At 36.3% G+C, this 15,167-nt stretch overlaps 1 protein-coding gene across 1 annotated transcript in view; it reads right to left on the reverse strand.

Moving 5' to 3' along the window:
• Positions 1-2,376: 2,376 nt before the first annotated feature.
• LOC143861973 (proline-rich receptor-like protein kinase PERK1) overlaps positions 2,377-15,167 on the reverse strand; it is a 59,585-nt gene continuing 46,794 nt past the window's right edge. Inside the window, exons 5-7 of the mRNA XM_077372959.1 lie at positions 3,879-4,023; positions 3,512-3,658; positions 2,377-2,716 (exon numbers count right to left, since the gene is read on the reverse strand). Coding sequence (XP_077229074.1) covers positions 2,669-2,716; positions 3,512-3,658; positions 3,879-4,023 — 340 coding nt within the window. The 3' untranslated portion in view covers positions 2,377-2,668. The remainder of the gene's footprint in view (positions 2,717-3,511; positions 3,659-3,878; positions 4,024-15,167) is intronic.

The raw sequence follows: 15,167 nt of genomic DNA on the forward strand, positions 1-15,167 counted from the left end.
ATATGACAAGAATTTTTAAAATTTTAAGTTTGAGAGGTATTTTAGTCTTTTGACTTTCATAGCAATAAATATAAATACTTGTAATTCTTTTTGGCGGATTTTTCATATTCTCATTTATGCAGGATTTTTGAAGCATTAGCCCATGAATTTGGGTTTCATAGTCTTTCTTTGGGTTCTTGAAAAACTAGATCAATTAGAGACCATTTTGACTACTCGTAGGCAGATTCTTCTGTACTCAACATTTGTTCCACAGTCTAACTTACATCAAAGGCGAGTAAGACCGTCATTTTAAGTTTTTTAACAATTTCCACAAAAAGAAATTAATTTTTGTGGAACACAAACCTTCCAAATTAGTGCTCATATTCTAGGATCATTTTTTGCGTTTGGGTGATTGTTTTGGAGGTTAAGTGCTATTAACTATGTGGTCTTTTTCTTCAAAAAAAAAAAAAAGAAAAGAAAAAGAAAAAAACTATGTGGTCTTTATTTAAAATTTCCTTATTGGTGTAGGGTCCAAATCTTCTTGATAGGGGTGGGATGTTTCAGAAGACATGTTGAGAATTTATTAAGCAATTAGAGGATTAATTCCTATGGGTTTTTAAGATCAATATGCTCATGGACCCATGTGATTGATTGACTAATGTTGTATTACTAAGGGTGGGGGTACAACTAGGTTGGGTTCAACCCCAAAAAAAGTCGTGTCGGGTTCGGGTTCGGGTTGAGTTTTCCCAACCAGGGTTGAGTTTTCCCAACCAGGGTTGAGTTTGGGTCAGGTTCGGGTTGAGGGTCCGGCCCAAGTGAAACCCGGCATTTTATATGGGGTTTTTTTTTTTTTGTAAGCTTAAAAACTTGGGTTGGATCGGGTTGAGCTCGGGTCGGGTTTGGATTGAAAAAAAGGGTTCCTTGGGTTGGGTCAGGTTGGCCTCAATGCGACCCAACCCGACCCGAGTTGCACCCCTACTAAGGGGTGGATGGTTGGGATCCAAAGGTCATTCCAAAACTTCATATGTCTGACATCCCCAATTCTGATGATAGGCATTATTGGATGATTAGGATGCAAGAAAGGATGTATTTCCATGTGCTTGAGGATTGGCAAATATTCACGTTTAGCCAAATATGAATGCCTATTATTTGGCCCCAAAGGTAATCTTCCTCGTTGAGGATGCTCCAGCTAAGGTTGAAAATGAAAACTATGTTCATTTGAGTTCCATTTCTAATGTCCATTCTACCCTGGCTAGTTAGTTTAGTAATTTCCACCCACTTAATTTTGCCCCAATCCATTTTGCCATTGCATTTGCTCCCAAAGAATCTTCCTTGCAATTTGCCAATGGTTTGGGTAATGTGTGTTGGGAGTTTGATGCATGCCATCGTGTAATTCAAAATGTTGGAGCATAGACTCTTGAGCAAGGCAAGCCTCTAGTTCCAAATGACAACATGAAAGCCTTTTGAGTTGGCGTTTACTGACAACTTAATTTTAGGGTTGCTCGGATAAAGATAAGAAAGCCGTCTATATTTCCACTATGCACCCAGCTATTTATTGAACTAAATATGACTTCTTTACAAGAAAAAATAGCAAATAAGATTCATGCTTATAAACTATTCCAGGTCATTTCAGGGTTTACATTACCTGCATTACTAGCACTTTGACATCCGATGTGCACGAGAAAAGCAAATCAAATCTAAGTTATATATGTGACCTTCAAATACAAATATTAGAAAATGCATTTGAATGAAAGGGCTGCAAACATCAAGTGAGAGATTTGTGGGCAGTTCTTAGTAAGGTGATCATTTGAATGTTACCATGACAGGATTCCTGGATGAGGACAGATAATGTTTCTGTGCACAAAATAAACTGGTATGGTGATAGTGGGTCACCTTGTCTTAATCCTCAGAACCGGTGAAAATAATCAATAGGAGTACCATTGAGAAGATTGCGTACTCTTTTGTGGTGACACATTGTTTGCTTGGTTTGATCTAATGATCTTAGAATCCAAATATTTTCAGGAATTGAAAAAAAAAATATAATTCATTTGATTTTGTCATAAGCTTTCTCCATGTCAATTTTATAAAGGATTTACCTCTCTTTTTAAGCATGATATGATTTCCTTAGATATTATTATATTATCTGAAAATTTCTCTTAGGAACAAATAAAGATTGATTGGGGGCGTGATTTTTTGGAGGTGTGGTCTCATACTATTAACTAGTATTTTTGAAATAATTTTATATGTTACGTTGCATAAGCTTATTGGTCAGAGTTTGTTGAGTTGAACACCATCACCAACTTTTGGGAGTAGTTTTATGAAGATTTAATTGAATGTGGGTGTCATGCCCATGGCCAGGCACGTGACCATTCCATATACCTGCTAAAAAGCTCTGTAGACATGCAAGGCTAAAGTATATAGAGCAATTCCAGCCATTTTTTGTTCTAATCAATACAATCCATAATATTCCGTCCAGCCATAACCAAAATAAAACCAAACTAACCAACAGTTTTTTTCTTTTGCTTACCATATTTTGTCTCTCAAACTCGGTTTTACTCAAATCACAACAATAAACAAGATCACTCAAACACACAAGATCATTCAAACTAAAGTTTTCTCAGTCTCTCAAATTCTACCAAACACTCGAGTTTCTTTTTTCCTCATTCCATCTCCATTTTCCCGTAATGCCTTAGTGCAGATCGTTGAGAGACAAATGCCCTTTCAGGAATCGAACTATCTGCTCAGTGTCAGATTGCAGAAAGATGTTAAAAAAAATATTAATTTTGATGCAGAGATGGCAATTTCAATTTCAATATATTAGCCCACTTTGTTTATTCAAGACACCAACCATATGTAATGAAGAAAATGATCAAACATGCTAAAGCCATTCAATACATCAGTTTTCAAAAGCTTGCTAATCAAATAGGAACTTGGCCAAGTCAGCATGCATTGGTTGTGTTCTTGTTATGGATTTTTTCTTTTTATATCAATGTTACCGATTTTGGTAGGTAAGCTAGTAGAAAACCAGCAACTGCAATGGAGAGTACAGCACAATTTCATTTCATTGTCAACCAAATACCACCTATACAATTTCAAGAAAATTTGATTTCATCCAAACAACGCAAATACAAGAATTTCACCCAAACAACATATTTTAAATTCGGGGAATCTAAAATCACTGTTTTTAAAATCTAAGAATTTGAAACTTCCGGCAAAAGCAAAATCGGGATTTTCTTTACATTGAAACCTATGATAAGGTTATGAGCTTATGTTTACAAACATTAAAAATTTCCATGTACAATTAAAAATAAAATAGTTACCGTTCTTAATGTCGAAATGAGTGCTCAAGTGTAAAACACAAGAAATTTCCAAGTACAACTAAACACAAAATAGTTACTGTTCCTAATGTTGAAAACGAAAATCGAAATCAGTGTCAAAATGTTACTTTTTTACATCTCTCAGGACCAACAAAAGCACCACCATGAGTCCAGTGTAAGGTTCAACTATGCCACAGCTATGATAGGTGTCATACCTTACTCATTCTTGGTCGACGTTGAGAAGGGCCCACACAAACAGCTGCACAATTAACCATTCGTGTCATCTCATTGACATCGTAGTTTGAATTCAACCGTGAATCAACAAGCTGCCTGTAGCTTTGAGGATTCATTAGAGGTCTCGCCTGCAATGGCAGACAACTAATCCGTTAATTTTCCAATGCTAGAACCGATAGAAAATGGGAAACAAAACATAAACAAAAGTAGGAATAGGCTATTTTATGGCCTACAATGTCTTGGGATCTAAGGATTCCAGTGTAGGAATGGTATTGTAAGTGAAGATTTATGCAGTTCCATCTTCAAGACATGTAAGGAAACGAAGAATCTTTGATGGAAGATACTAACCCAGTCTACCAATTTAACCATAGGGAACTGAGTCCTAAAAATAGCTTCGCGTCCAGTAATTAGCTCCAGAAGCATGACCCCAAAGGAGTAGGCATCTGATCGTTCACTGAGTTGGTGGGTCGAAACACATTCGGGATCTACGTACCTGTCATTATAAACACAATAATAGAGAAAAGAAAAGGGTATAAATGATTAAAACAAGAATTGGATAGTTGTCATTGGATATTTGAAAATGATTATATTTCCATGAATTTGCAAATCAAAAAAACATTCTGGATCTAAGTACCTGCCATTAATAAACATGTTAATAGAGAAAAACAAAGGGCATGGATGATTAAATTAAAAAAATGGACTCTTATCACTGGATATTTGAAAATTGTTCCCTTTCTCATGTCCTACTCTTCAATAACATAAAAAATAACTTGCAGTTTTAATCAAACACTTCAATAAACGGACTCCCCAAGTAACATAACTTGAATTAGAAACAAAAAAATGACACCAACTAGGTCTGTCCCAATGTGACCAAACCAGCTCTACATCAATGCAACTGGAGCTCAAGACCAGAAATGAGTCTTAAACTGGATAACAATAGAGTAAAGCCTTTTATGAAAATGCAACAGTTAAAAAGCAAAATCCACCCCAACTAGGCCTCCCTAGTTGAACTCAGACAAACTATAAACCAGTGCAATTGGATTTTTCACTGGAAATCAGTCCAACCGAGACTAAGACCATGCTATTGAAAATGAGATTATTAGACACAAAATCACTCTAGCCGAGTGATGAGGACTATTAAATGAAGATGGAAAATAAATAACTGGGACCATCTATACACCAAAAGTTTTTTTTTGGTAGTTAAGCTGGGATCGAACCCCCGACCTCAAGGTTGAAGTCCAAAGCCTTCACCATTGAGCTAGAGGCACAATCCCATCTATACATCAAAAGTTGTTGCTTTTCTTTTAATTAATGGGTTTCATAGGTGTAGATTTGTTGTCTTTGGGCTGTTAATTAATTGTTGATTTCAGTTCCTAATGGGATTTAAGTTTTAAGTTTCAATAGGAGTTTCATTAGTTGCTTGAGTTTTGATATGATCGGATTCATGTTTTAGAGGGAGTGTTTTAGTTTCTTTATAATACCTAAATGGATTGTAAACATTTTCGAGAGCTTGCAAGCCTTCTCTATCCGTTTGGATTCTTGTAATGCTGCTCTAGGTGGATTTCTAGAGACCCCCAATCAGGGGCGGAGGCAGAAATTTGCTCTAGAGGGGGCAAAGAAGGATTTTTATACCGTAACCGTAATCAATAAAATATTATAAAATCAAAAATTCAAATTATTACACAAATTTCAATTCAATTTGCTTTTAATCTTTTTTTTTTTGAGAGTTCAATTTGCTTTTAATCTTAAAAAATCATTCGCATTTATTAAAAGCTCATGCTGCAAAGAAAACTTATGGGATTTTTACAATCAACCCCGATTTTTTCTTTGTTTATGAGCAAGATAGTTACACAAACTAAACAGATATGAACATAGATTTAAAATCTATAATTCTTTTTTTTTTTTTTAAATGGTAATTTGCAATCTATAAATGCGAACAATATATCTCTTATATCTTATGTATTTTCAAAAAATTAATGGAAAATTCTCGTTCTACCTTGTTATATATCTTATATCTTATGTATTTATAGTGTTTCATATATCTCTTACAATTAGGATCAGTAAATGCCAACCATTCAATCAGTAAATATTGCCTCATGTGCAAGTAGGATAATTTGAAATTAATATTATCTACCAATGGAATGTTAACGCCCTATTTCTTTTGGATTTGAGAACCGATTGTCTAAAACTGATAATTGGAGTGAAAAATAAATTAACATAAATTTTGAGTCCAATTATCAGTTTTGGACTCACAACTTTCACCTCGTTGAAAGAAATATGAACCTAGAGATTTTATATGGTGAGTGCTGAGATGACCCAAACCTTTGATCTGTAAAGGGTCTGCACATTACATAAACCTCTATAGATTGGAGGGTTAGGATCATCCTATGGAGATTGTCTACATTGTACAGCCTATTTATGTTGTGGCCCAACAAATGAAAGGTTTAGATCATCCTGTGAAGTAGGCCCACTGTAATTTTTAAAAAATACTAGACTTTAGGGGCACTTACCCTATAAAATCTCAGTCACTCACACACTCTCTCTCTCTCTCTCTCATATAAAATCTCAGCCACTCTCTTTCCACCTTGCCTTTCTATGTTTCATGCCTGAGTAGTCAAAATCTCTCTCTCTCTCACTCTCTTCCTTGGTTAGGTTTCCATCTAACGCAAAACAGTCCCACCAAAAATTGTGGGATTTCCCAATGAAAAACGCTGCCGGCATGCAACATCAGATAAATTTGGAGAAAATTTAGCACATCGATCTAAAGTCCAAACCAATGAAAACTCGCAAGGCATTTGTCGAAAAAAAAAAAACTACTAATCCCAATACCAAAAATCGCATAGAACTAACAGCATCGAAAAAATCCCAAATTTTTAGGGGGGCCCCCCTCACCCCCTGGCTCCATCCCTGCCCCCAATGGTGAGTTGTGGCAACCCTACCCTTCTTCCTATTTACTAATCTATTATTTCTTAGATCTTCCCAGCTAGTACAGATTTCTCTCCCATCTTAATTCTATATATTGTTTCCTTTCTCTTAATCTCCTTCAGTTTCCTCAACCCATTTAATCTGTATTCAACTTCAGTTCATTCATTTCTTCTTATGTTATTGTTTCTTGAAACCAACTGTGGTTTTCTTGAATATGAACTTATTTCAAGATTTAAACAATCCCAGTAGTTTTCAAATCTCATACTATTGTAGGACTGTATTTATCAATCTGAATCATATTGTCTGTTCGAGGTAAGAATAATACTTCTGAGTTGTGACTTCACGTTCAACGAAAGAACGATTACTCTAAATGCATTGCATATGGGAGTTGAAAAGACCAAGAAATGTGTGAGGTCAAAGATATTGAATCGAAAAAACTTTGCAACATACTCATCATGAAGCAGTTTGAAGATAAATGCAAAGAACAAGATGTTGTACTGATACTGGTGACACAAGAGGTAGATGATAGTAGTGTTGAAAAGAAGTCGACACTTCCTCGCTAGTAAAGTCACATGGAACGCAGTTTGTTCCGGTACGCGGTATGAGAAGGTTCCGGGGAACGATGGTAGCCCGGTACACAGTACGATGAGGGCAGGTAAGTTGATTCACTATTTGGGGTCGTGGAACTTTTTGGAGCACTAATTCGGGTGCTCCGGTCCACACGCATTCTCTTTACACTTATATACACACACACCCGCACAAGAATATCATTCCATAGTCCATACTACATACATTTAATAAAAACATAAGAAACCTCATGTATGCCATATATATTTATTAGGGTTGCAACTCGGGTCGAGCGGGTCAGGTTTTCCAGAACCCTACTCGAGAAATCATCTCGAGTTGGGTTGAGTTTAGTTTTCTTTGAAAAAAATCCTAGGTTCCTAAATCCAACCCTACCCAAGATAGTTTCTCGGTTTGTTTCGGGTCGGGTCGGGTCTTTATTATTTAGCATAGGATAGTGAATAATTTCAAAGATTTTAGAAAGCGACAAATTTTCACGTTAAAAATTTCTAGATTTATATCATCAAGTGCATAAATGTAATAAAGAGAATATTTTTTTTTCACATCATAAACATCAGCCCATTGATAACAATTATTTCGATATATTAGAAAATAATTTGCAATGTTATTCAAGAGATATTAAAGCTAGTCAATATACCTGCAAGAGCTGGATCGGTTTTCTAGTTTCAGGGTTTTTTTTTTTTTTTTTTCCTTTAAACCCTACCTAAACCAAGAATGACTCGGGTTTTTCAACCTCAAACCCTATGCAACCCAAAACCCATGATTTCTAAACCCAACCCAGGTTATTTTCGGGTCGGGTCAATGCGGGTTGGGTAAACACTGACCCAAATTGCAACCCTAATATTTATTTAGAAAGAAAGTTTTAGTTCCAATCCAACCCAAAATATATAAAATTTTAAGGTCTCCAAATATCACTAAATAAAATATCAACATATATTACATTCTTAATCCTAAATGAAAGCATACAGGGTGTTGATTTTGCTTCCTTTCCCACCTTCTCTTTCTTTCGCTCTCTCTCAGTGTATATGCATCTCTCTTTTTCCCTTAAGGGTCACCATTTTTGGCGACTTGGACTTCAAACAAACCCCATTTAGGATCGTGCGACCCCAGTTCGAGGGTCAAAAGGTGGGATGGCAACCCTGGTAACATTGCTTGTGAGGTGCAGGATGTCGTTTCATTTGAGAATCGAGTGCCTGATGAGTGGTATTATGAGCTGTCACAAATGCATGATAAAGAACATGTTTCTGATCTTCTGCCATGATCATAAGGGCTTTCTATGGGAAAGAATGTCCATTCATAGTGCAACCTTTGCTCGTACCAAAGAAGGATGAATCACGGAGATGTTTATTGATGTTGAGAATACTAATAGGATCAAGATCAAGTACCAATTTCCTATTCATCAACTTGATGTATTGTTGGGTATGCTTTTAAGATGTACTATCTTCTCTTAAGATTGATCTGTGGAATGGATATCATCAAATTAGAATTCAAGCTAGTGATGAAGTTAGTTCATGAGTGACTTGTTATGTCATTAAGCCTTACCAAAGCTTTGAGCACATTGATGTGCATGAACATGCATGTACTTCATTCATTTATTGGTTGATTCCTTTTTATTCTGATGATATTCTTATTTATACCAAGGGCAAGGAAGAACACGGACACCTAGATCATCTTCATCAAGTGATGGGAGTTGCAAGGCAAGAGAAGCTCTACATCAACTTGAAGAAGTGTTCATTCATAACTTCAACCGTTATCTTTCTTGGATTTGTGGTTACTTCACGTGGTATTGAAGTATATTTAGATAAAGTTAAGGCTATCCTAGACCGGCCATTTCCTACTACAATCCATGAGGTTCATTAAGAATTGCAGTTACTGTAGCATTGTTATGGCTCCAATTATAGCGTGTACAAAGAAGGGACAATTTGCATGGACCATGTTTGTGGAAATGTCTTGTATTCTGGCATTATATAGTACCCTAACAGACATATTTGTGCGCATCTATGGGGGTTTTTGAGGCAACATTCCGGAAGGGAAATTAAATTTTCGGTTTTACGATAAAGGATGTTTCAATAATTATTTTGTAGTGGCATTGAGATATAAGTCATGCACTAACTTTATAAGAAGACATGTTTTCTTTGAGTTTTCTTGGCTGAGAAGAATTGGAAATCTTAAACAGAAATAGTGAAACTCTTCTTCCTTGGACGTAGGCACACTGCCGAACCATGTAAATCTTGTGTTCCTTCTTGTGTGATTGTGTTTCTTTGGATCCTTTCTAAACGTTTTTGCTGCACATCGTGTTTGATCCTTATTTCCTAATGTATTTCTCTATTTTTCTCCAAAGCCTTTAAATAAATCAAAAAGCAAATGACCAAAACAAATGTGCCACAGCTGCCCAATTTCAAAGATGTTTGAAGCCAATACTAAGTCAAGAAGGACATCCGGTAGTTTACTACAGTGAGAAGTTGATCGAAGCCAAGTAGCAATACTCTATGTTAGCCCAAGGGTTCAACAAGTACTCCTATTGAAATGTTTTGATGATTAACAAACTCAATTTGTTATAAAATAAAGTTTTTATACACTAATGATTTCCATTGGCAAAGTTATACTGTTCACAGCATAGCATCCTCAAGAGTGCATGACAAACGGCAATTCATTCTAGCTCAAAGTGATATCAAAGGCATGAAGAAGGCATTACCATCTCAAAGGCATTCAAAGACAAGGTTGAACTCTAGCCCAACAAGAATGACAATCATCTCAAAAGTTCAAGCTTGGCTCAAGCACAAGAATGGGAATCAACTCAAAAGTTCAAGCTTCTACAAGGTGCTGAGTGAAGACATGTCAAAGCCTCTACAAGGTGCCAACAAGATTGAAGACCAAGTAAATTTAGAATGTAAATGGTCATTCATGTTTAATCTAGGTCTATGGCACAAAGGAGAGAGTTAAAATAACCTAGATAGAATTTAATTGGTTAGTGAATGTTCATAGTGGTGTCTCAACATTGTTGGACCCTCATGACATTCCATTTAACTTGATAAATCAAAGTTCCAAAAGCCCAAACAAAGACAGCAAAAATATAAGAAAATATTTGCTGTTGTAGGCTTCTCGAAACTCCGAGAATATTCTCGGAGCTCCGAGCTCGGAACTCCGAGAAAATTCTCGGAGCTCCGAAAATTGTTCTAGGTTAAAAAAAATAGGTCTCGGAGCTCCGAGCCCGGAGTCCGAGAAGACCGTTGGGGAGCTTAAAAATTTTGTATTTTTCTTCGCTCTATATATATGAACCTTGGGACTCTTGGGGAACCAACTAAGGAGTTTATAAAGATTTCAAGAGCACTAAAAGGCATTCATTCTCCTTCTCTTGAAGATCTTCACTCTCCATCTCTCTCTTGTGCCATTTACCTTAGATTATTCTTGAGAGACTTTAGGACCTTCATTTGTTCATCTTGTTCTTGTGAGAGTGAGTGAGCTTTACTTTAAATTAGCCTATCCAGAGGCAAGCAAGCTTTTTCATTTCATCTTCTTTGTATTTGGCACAAAGGGCGCCGTAGAAGACCCTTGGAGCGTGAAGCTCGATTTGTACAAGGCGGAAGGAACGCCGTATTTAAGTTCCTTGGAGAAGATAGTAGAATCCTCAAGGAGAGTAACTTGAGAAGAGTAGAGTAGGTCTTGAGCTAAGACCGAACCACTATAAAAATCCTTGTGTCAAAGCTTTCTTGTCTCCTCATCTCTTCTCTTGTGGTAAGCTTTTTACTATTACTTTAAATACTATTTTTGATTTCCTATTCAATCTAAAACTAGTGCAATCTAAGTTTTCAAAATCCTTAAAATTTGAAAAGAAACCCAATTCACCCCCTCTTGGGTTGCTAAGTGGAATTTCACTTGGTATCAGAGCATAGGCTCTTACATAGGATTTCTCTTTGAAAACCTACAAGGAAAAGATCCAAATGGCAACCTTTTCTTATAGCAATGAGGGGCAATCCACTACTAGACCTCCCTTCTTCAATGGCTTAAACTATCCATATTGGAAAGCTAGAATGAGAGTGTTTTTAAAATCCTTAGATTTTGATGTTTGGAGAAGTATCCAAAATGGATATAATGAACCTAGTATTGATATGGAACTATGGGATGAAAATGAAAGAAAAGAATCCACTATCGATGCAAAAGCAATGAATGCCTTGATTTGTGCCTTATCTCTCGAGGAGTTCAATCGAGTTTCTACTCTTGAAACCGCTAAGGAGATTTGGGATATGTTAGAGATAGATCATGAAGGGACAAATCAAGTGAAAGAGTCCAAGATGAATCTTCTCTTTAAAGAGTATGAACTATTCATGATGGACCCTAATGAAACCATTGCCAAAATGCATACTAGGTTCACAAACATAACAAATGGGTTGAGATCATTAGGTAAACAATTGTCTAGCAAGGACTTAGTTACCAAAATACTTAGGTCATTACCTAAAGACTGGGATCCCAAGGTCACCGCCATTGAAGAAGCAAAAGACGTATAAAAAATGGGCTTAGAAGACTTAATATGTTCCTTAATAACTTTTGAAATGGTTTTAAAAGGAAGAGAAACCTTAAACAAACAAAAGGAAGATACAAAAAGGAAAGGAATAGCTTTCAAAGCAAGAGTTGAGAGTGAAGAGGAAGAGAGTGAAGAAGACACACAAGATGATCTTGCTCTCTTCACCAAGAGATTCAAGAAATTTCTCAAGTTCAAGAAAGGAGGCAACTCTAGCCAAGGAAGAAATAGGCCTTCAAGCAAAGAGGAGATGAGATGCTATAAGTGCAACAAGGTTGGTCATATACGACCAAATTGCCCACTCATCAACAACAATGACAAGGATAGGAAGAATAGAAGAAATGGCAAAAAGGCTTTGTGTGCGGCGGCTTGGGATGAAGGGAGTGCTTCATCCGGAAATGAATCCAACGGAAAGGATGAAGATGACCTTTGCTTCATGGGACTCACCGATGTGACACAAGATATCTTCGTATCCGAGGTAAATGATGTTGATGATATGTCCCATGAATTCTCTAATGATGAACTAATTTTGCTTGTGAAAAACTTCATGAAAATTTGGATTTACAACTTGCCAAAAACAAAACAATGAAAAAATCCTTACAAGATATCACTAGGGAATTTAGGCTCTTAAAAAAGGAATTCGATTTGCAAACCAATACAAGTGAAAAATTGATTTTGGAAAACAAAGCTTTGAATGAAGAAATAGACAAATTAATCATTGAAAACAAAAGCTTGAAAGAGGAAAATGAGACACTTGTTTTGAAATGCAAAGAACTTGATTTAACGTTTAAAAAATTCTCATGTGGTAAAAACAAACTAGATGAAATTCTTGAAAATAAGGTTGTCTCTTTAGAAAAAAATGGTCTTGGTTACCAACCCTTTTCTAAAGGAAAAGCTTCATTCAAAAATAAGTTTATAATGAATTCCTCCCACATCCATGCTAACACTAGTGCCTTTATTCCTATTTGTCACTATTGTGGTAGAATAGGACACTTAAGGTTTGCATGCAATGTTAAGAAATCAAAAGCATCTAAATTTATGTGGGTTAAAAAAGATGAGCTTTATGATGTTGCTAACCTTGAATGACCCAAGAAAAAGTGGGTACCTAAAACTTCAACATGAGCTTTGATTCTTGTAGGTGTGATTGAAAGGAAAACCCTCAAAGGATAAGTGGTTCTTGGATAGCGGTTGCTCAAGGCACATGACGGGAGATGTAACCAAGTTCGCCTTTGTCACCATGAGTCATCAAGGAAATGTCACCTTTGGAGATGATACAAGAAGCAAAATCATCGGTGAAGGTACCATTAAAATTAAGGACATTAAGGTTGAAGATGTTTTGCTCGTTGACGGTCTTTCATTTAATTTAATAAGCATTAGTCAACTATGTGATCTTGGTCACAAAGTTGTTTTTGAAAAAGATAGTTGTAAGATTTTGAATGCTAAGAATAATGAAATTGAATTTGTTGCATATAGAGATGGCAATATGTATTCATTAGCATTAGAAGACCTTGAAAGTCAAAACATCCAATGTCTCTCCGCCATGGATGATAACCCTTGGTTATGGCATAGGAGACTTGGTCATGCTCATATGGATTTGATTTCAAGATTATCTTCTAAGAATCTTGTGAGAGAGTTACCTAAACTCAAATACATTAGAGATAAAGTTTGTAATGCTTGCATTCATGAAAAACATGCTAAAGACTCTTTTAAACCCATAAGTGTATTATCTACCTCTTGTCCACTACAACTCCTTCACATGGACCTATTTGGTCCCATGAAGACTAGTAGTAGAGGAGGCAGTAGATATGTATATGTGATTGTTGATGACTACTCCAGGTTCACTTGGGTATTGTTTTTAACTAGTAAAGATGAAACCTTCAAGAAATTTGTCAACTTGTGCAAGCGAATTCAAAATGAACAAGGGGTTTTCATAAATGAAATTAGAAGTGATCATGGAACCGAGTTTGAGTACATTGAGTTTGATACCTTTTGTAATGAAAATGGAATCAAGCACAATTTCTCGGCTCCAAGAACTCCCCAACAAAATGGGGTAGTTGAAAGGAAAAATAGATCACTTATTGAAATGGCTAGAACCATGTTAAATGAGCACAATGTTCCAAGAAACTTTTGGGTGGAAGCCGTTCACACGGCTTGCTATCTTTTAAATAGAGTGCTCGTTAGACCTCACCTTAACAAAACACCTTATGAATTATGGAGTGGAACACCCCCCAAAGTTAGCTACTTCAAAGTTTTCGGTTGTAAATGTTTTATATTAAACATGAAAGACACCTTGCACAAGTTTGATTCAAAATCCGATGAAGGTATCTTCTTAGGTTATTCAACTTATAGTAAAGCTTATAGAGTCTACAACAAAAGAACTCAACTTGTGGAAGAATCCGTGCATGTCAAATTTGATGAGTCATTTGAACCTCCTAAAGTCATTAATGAAGATGATGACGGTGTCAATCCTCTAGAGCCTCATAGCCAAGTAGAGTCAAGTTGAAGGTCTTCCCAAACATAGTAGAATCATGTCTAGTCACTCTTCTACTCAAATCATAGGTGAAACCTCACAAGGAGTTAAGACAAGATCTCACTATAGGAATGTTTGTGCCAACACGGCCTTTATCTCCCAAATAGAACCCAAGTCCATAAAAGAAGCTGAAAAGGATGAATTTGGATGATTGCTATGCAAGATGAACTAAACTAATTCGAGAGAAACCAAGTATGGAGGTTAGTTCCTAGGCCTAGTGATCACCCGGTTATTGGGACTAAATGAGTGTTTAGAAACAAACTCGATGAGCATGGAGATATTCAAAGGAATAAAGCTAGATTGGTAGTCCAAGGTTACAACCAAGAGGAAGGTATCGATTATGATGAGACCTTTGCTCCGGTTGCCAGATTGGAAGCCATAAGGATGCTACTTGCATTTGCATCCCATAAAAACTTTAAGTTGTATCAAATGGATGTAAAGAGTGCATTCCTAAATGGGTATATTATGGAGGAAGTTTATGTTGAACAACCTCCCGGTTTTGAGGATTTCAAATACCCTAATCACGTATATAGGTTGGACAAAGCCTTGTATGGTCTAAAGCAAGCTCCTAGAGCTTGGTATGAGAGGCTTAGCTCCTTCCTATTAGAGAGTGGCTTTCAAATAGGCACGGTTGATAAAACCTTGTTCATTAAAAGAAAAGGAAAATATATGCTTATTGTTCAAGTCTATGTAGATGATACAATATTTGGTGCTACCAATGAAAAGATGTGTGAAGAATTCGCCAAATCCATGCAAAAAGAGTTTGAGATGAGTATGATGGGAGAGCTTACCTATTTCCTAGGACTTCAAATCAAATAATGTAAATATGGAATTTTCATCAACCAAGAGAAGTATACTAAGGAACTCCTTAAGAAATTTAGCATGGATAGCTCACAAATCAAGCCAACTTCTATGAGTACTTCCATCAAATTAGAAAAGGATGAAATTGGCAAACCGGTTGATGAGAAAAAGTTTAGAGGAATGATAGGTAGTCTATTATATTTGACCGCTAGTCGGCCAGATATAATGTTTAGCGTATGTATTTGTGCTAGGTTTCAATCGGCTCCTAAAGAGTCTC

This window comes from Tasmannia lanceolata, unplaced genomic scaffold (assembly GCF_043159265.1).
Source record: "Tasmannia lanceolata isolate RefF3 unplaced genomic scaffold, GAP_Taslan_0.1 ptg000003l, whole genome shotgun sequence".
Lineage (NCBI taxonomy): Eukaryota > Viridiplantae > Streptophyta > Magnoliopsida > Canellales > Winteraceae > Tasmannia > Tasmannia lanceolata.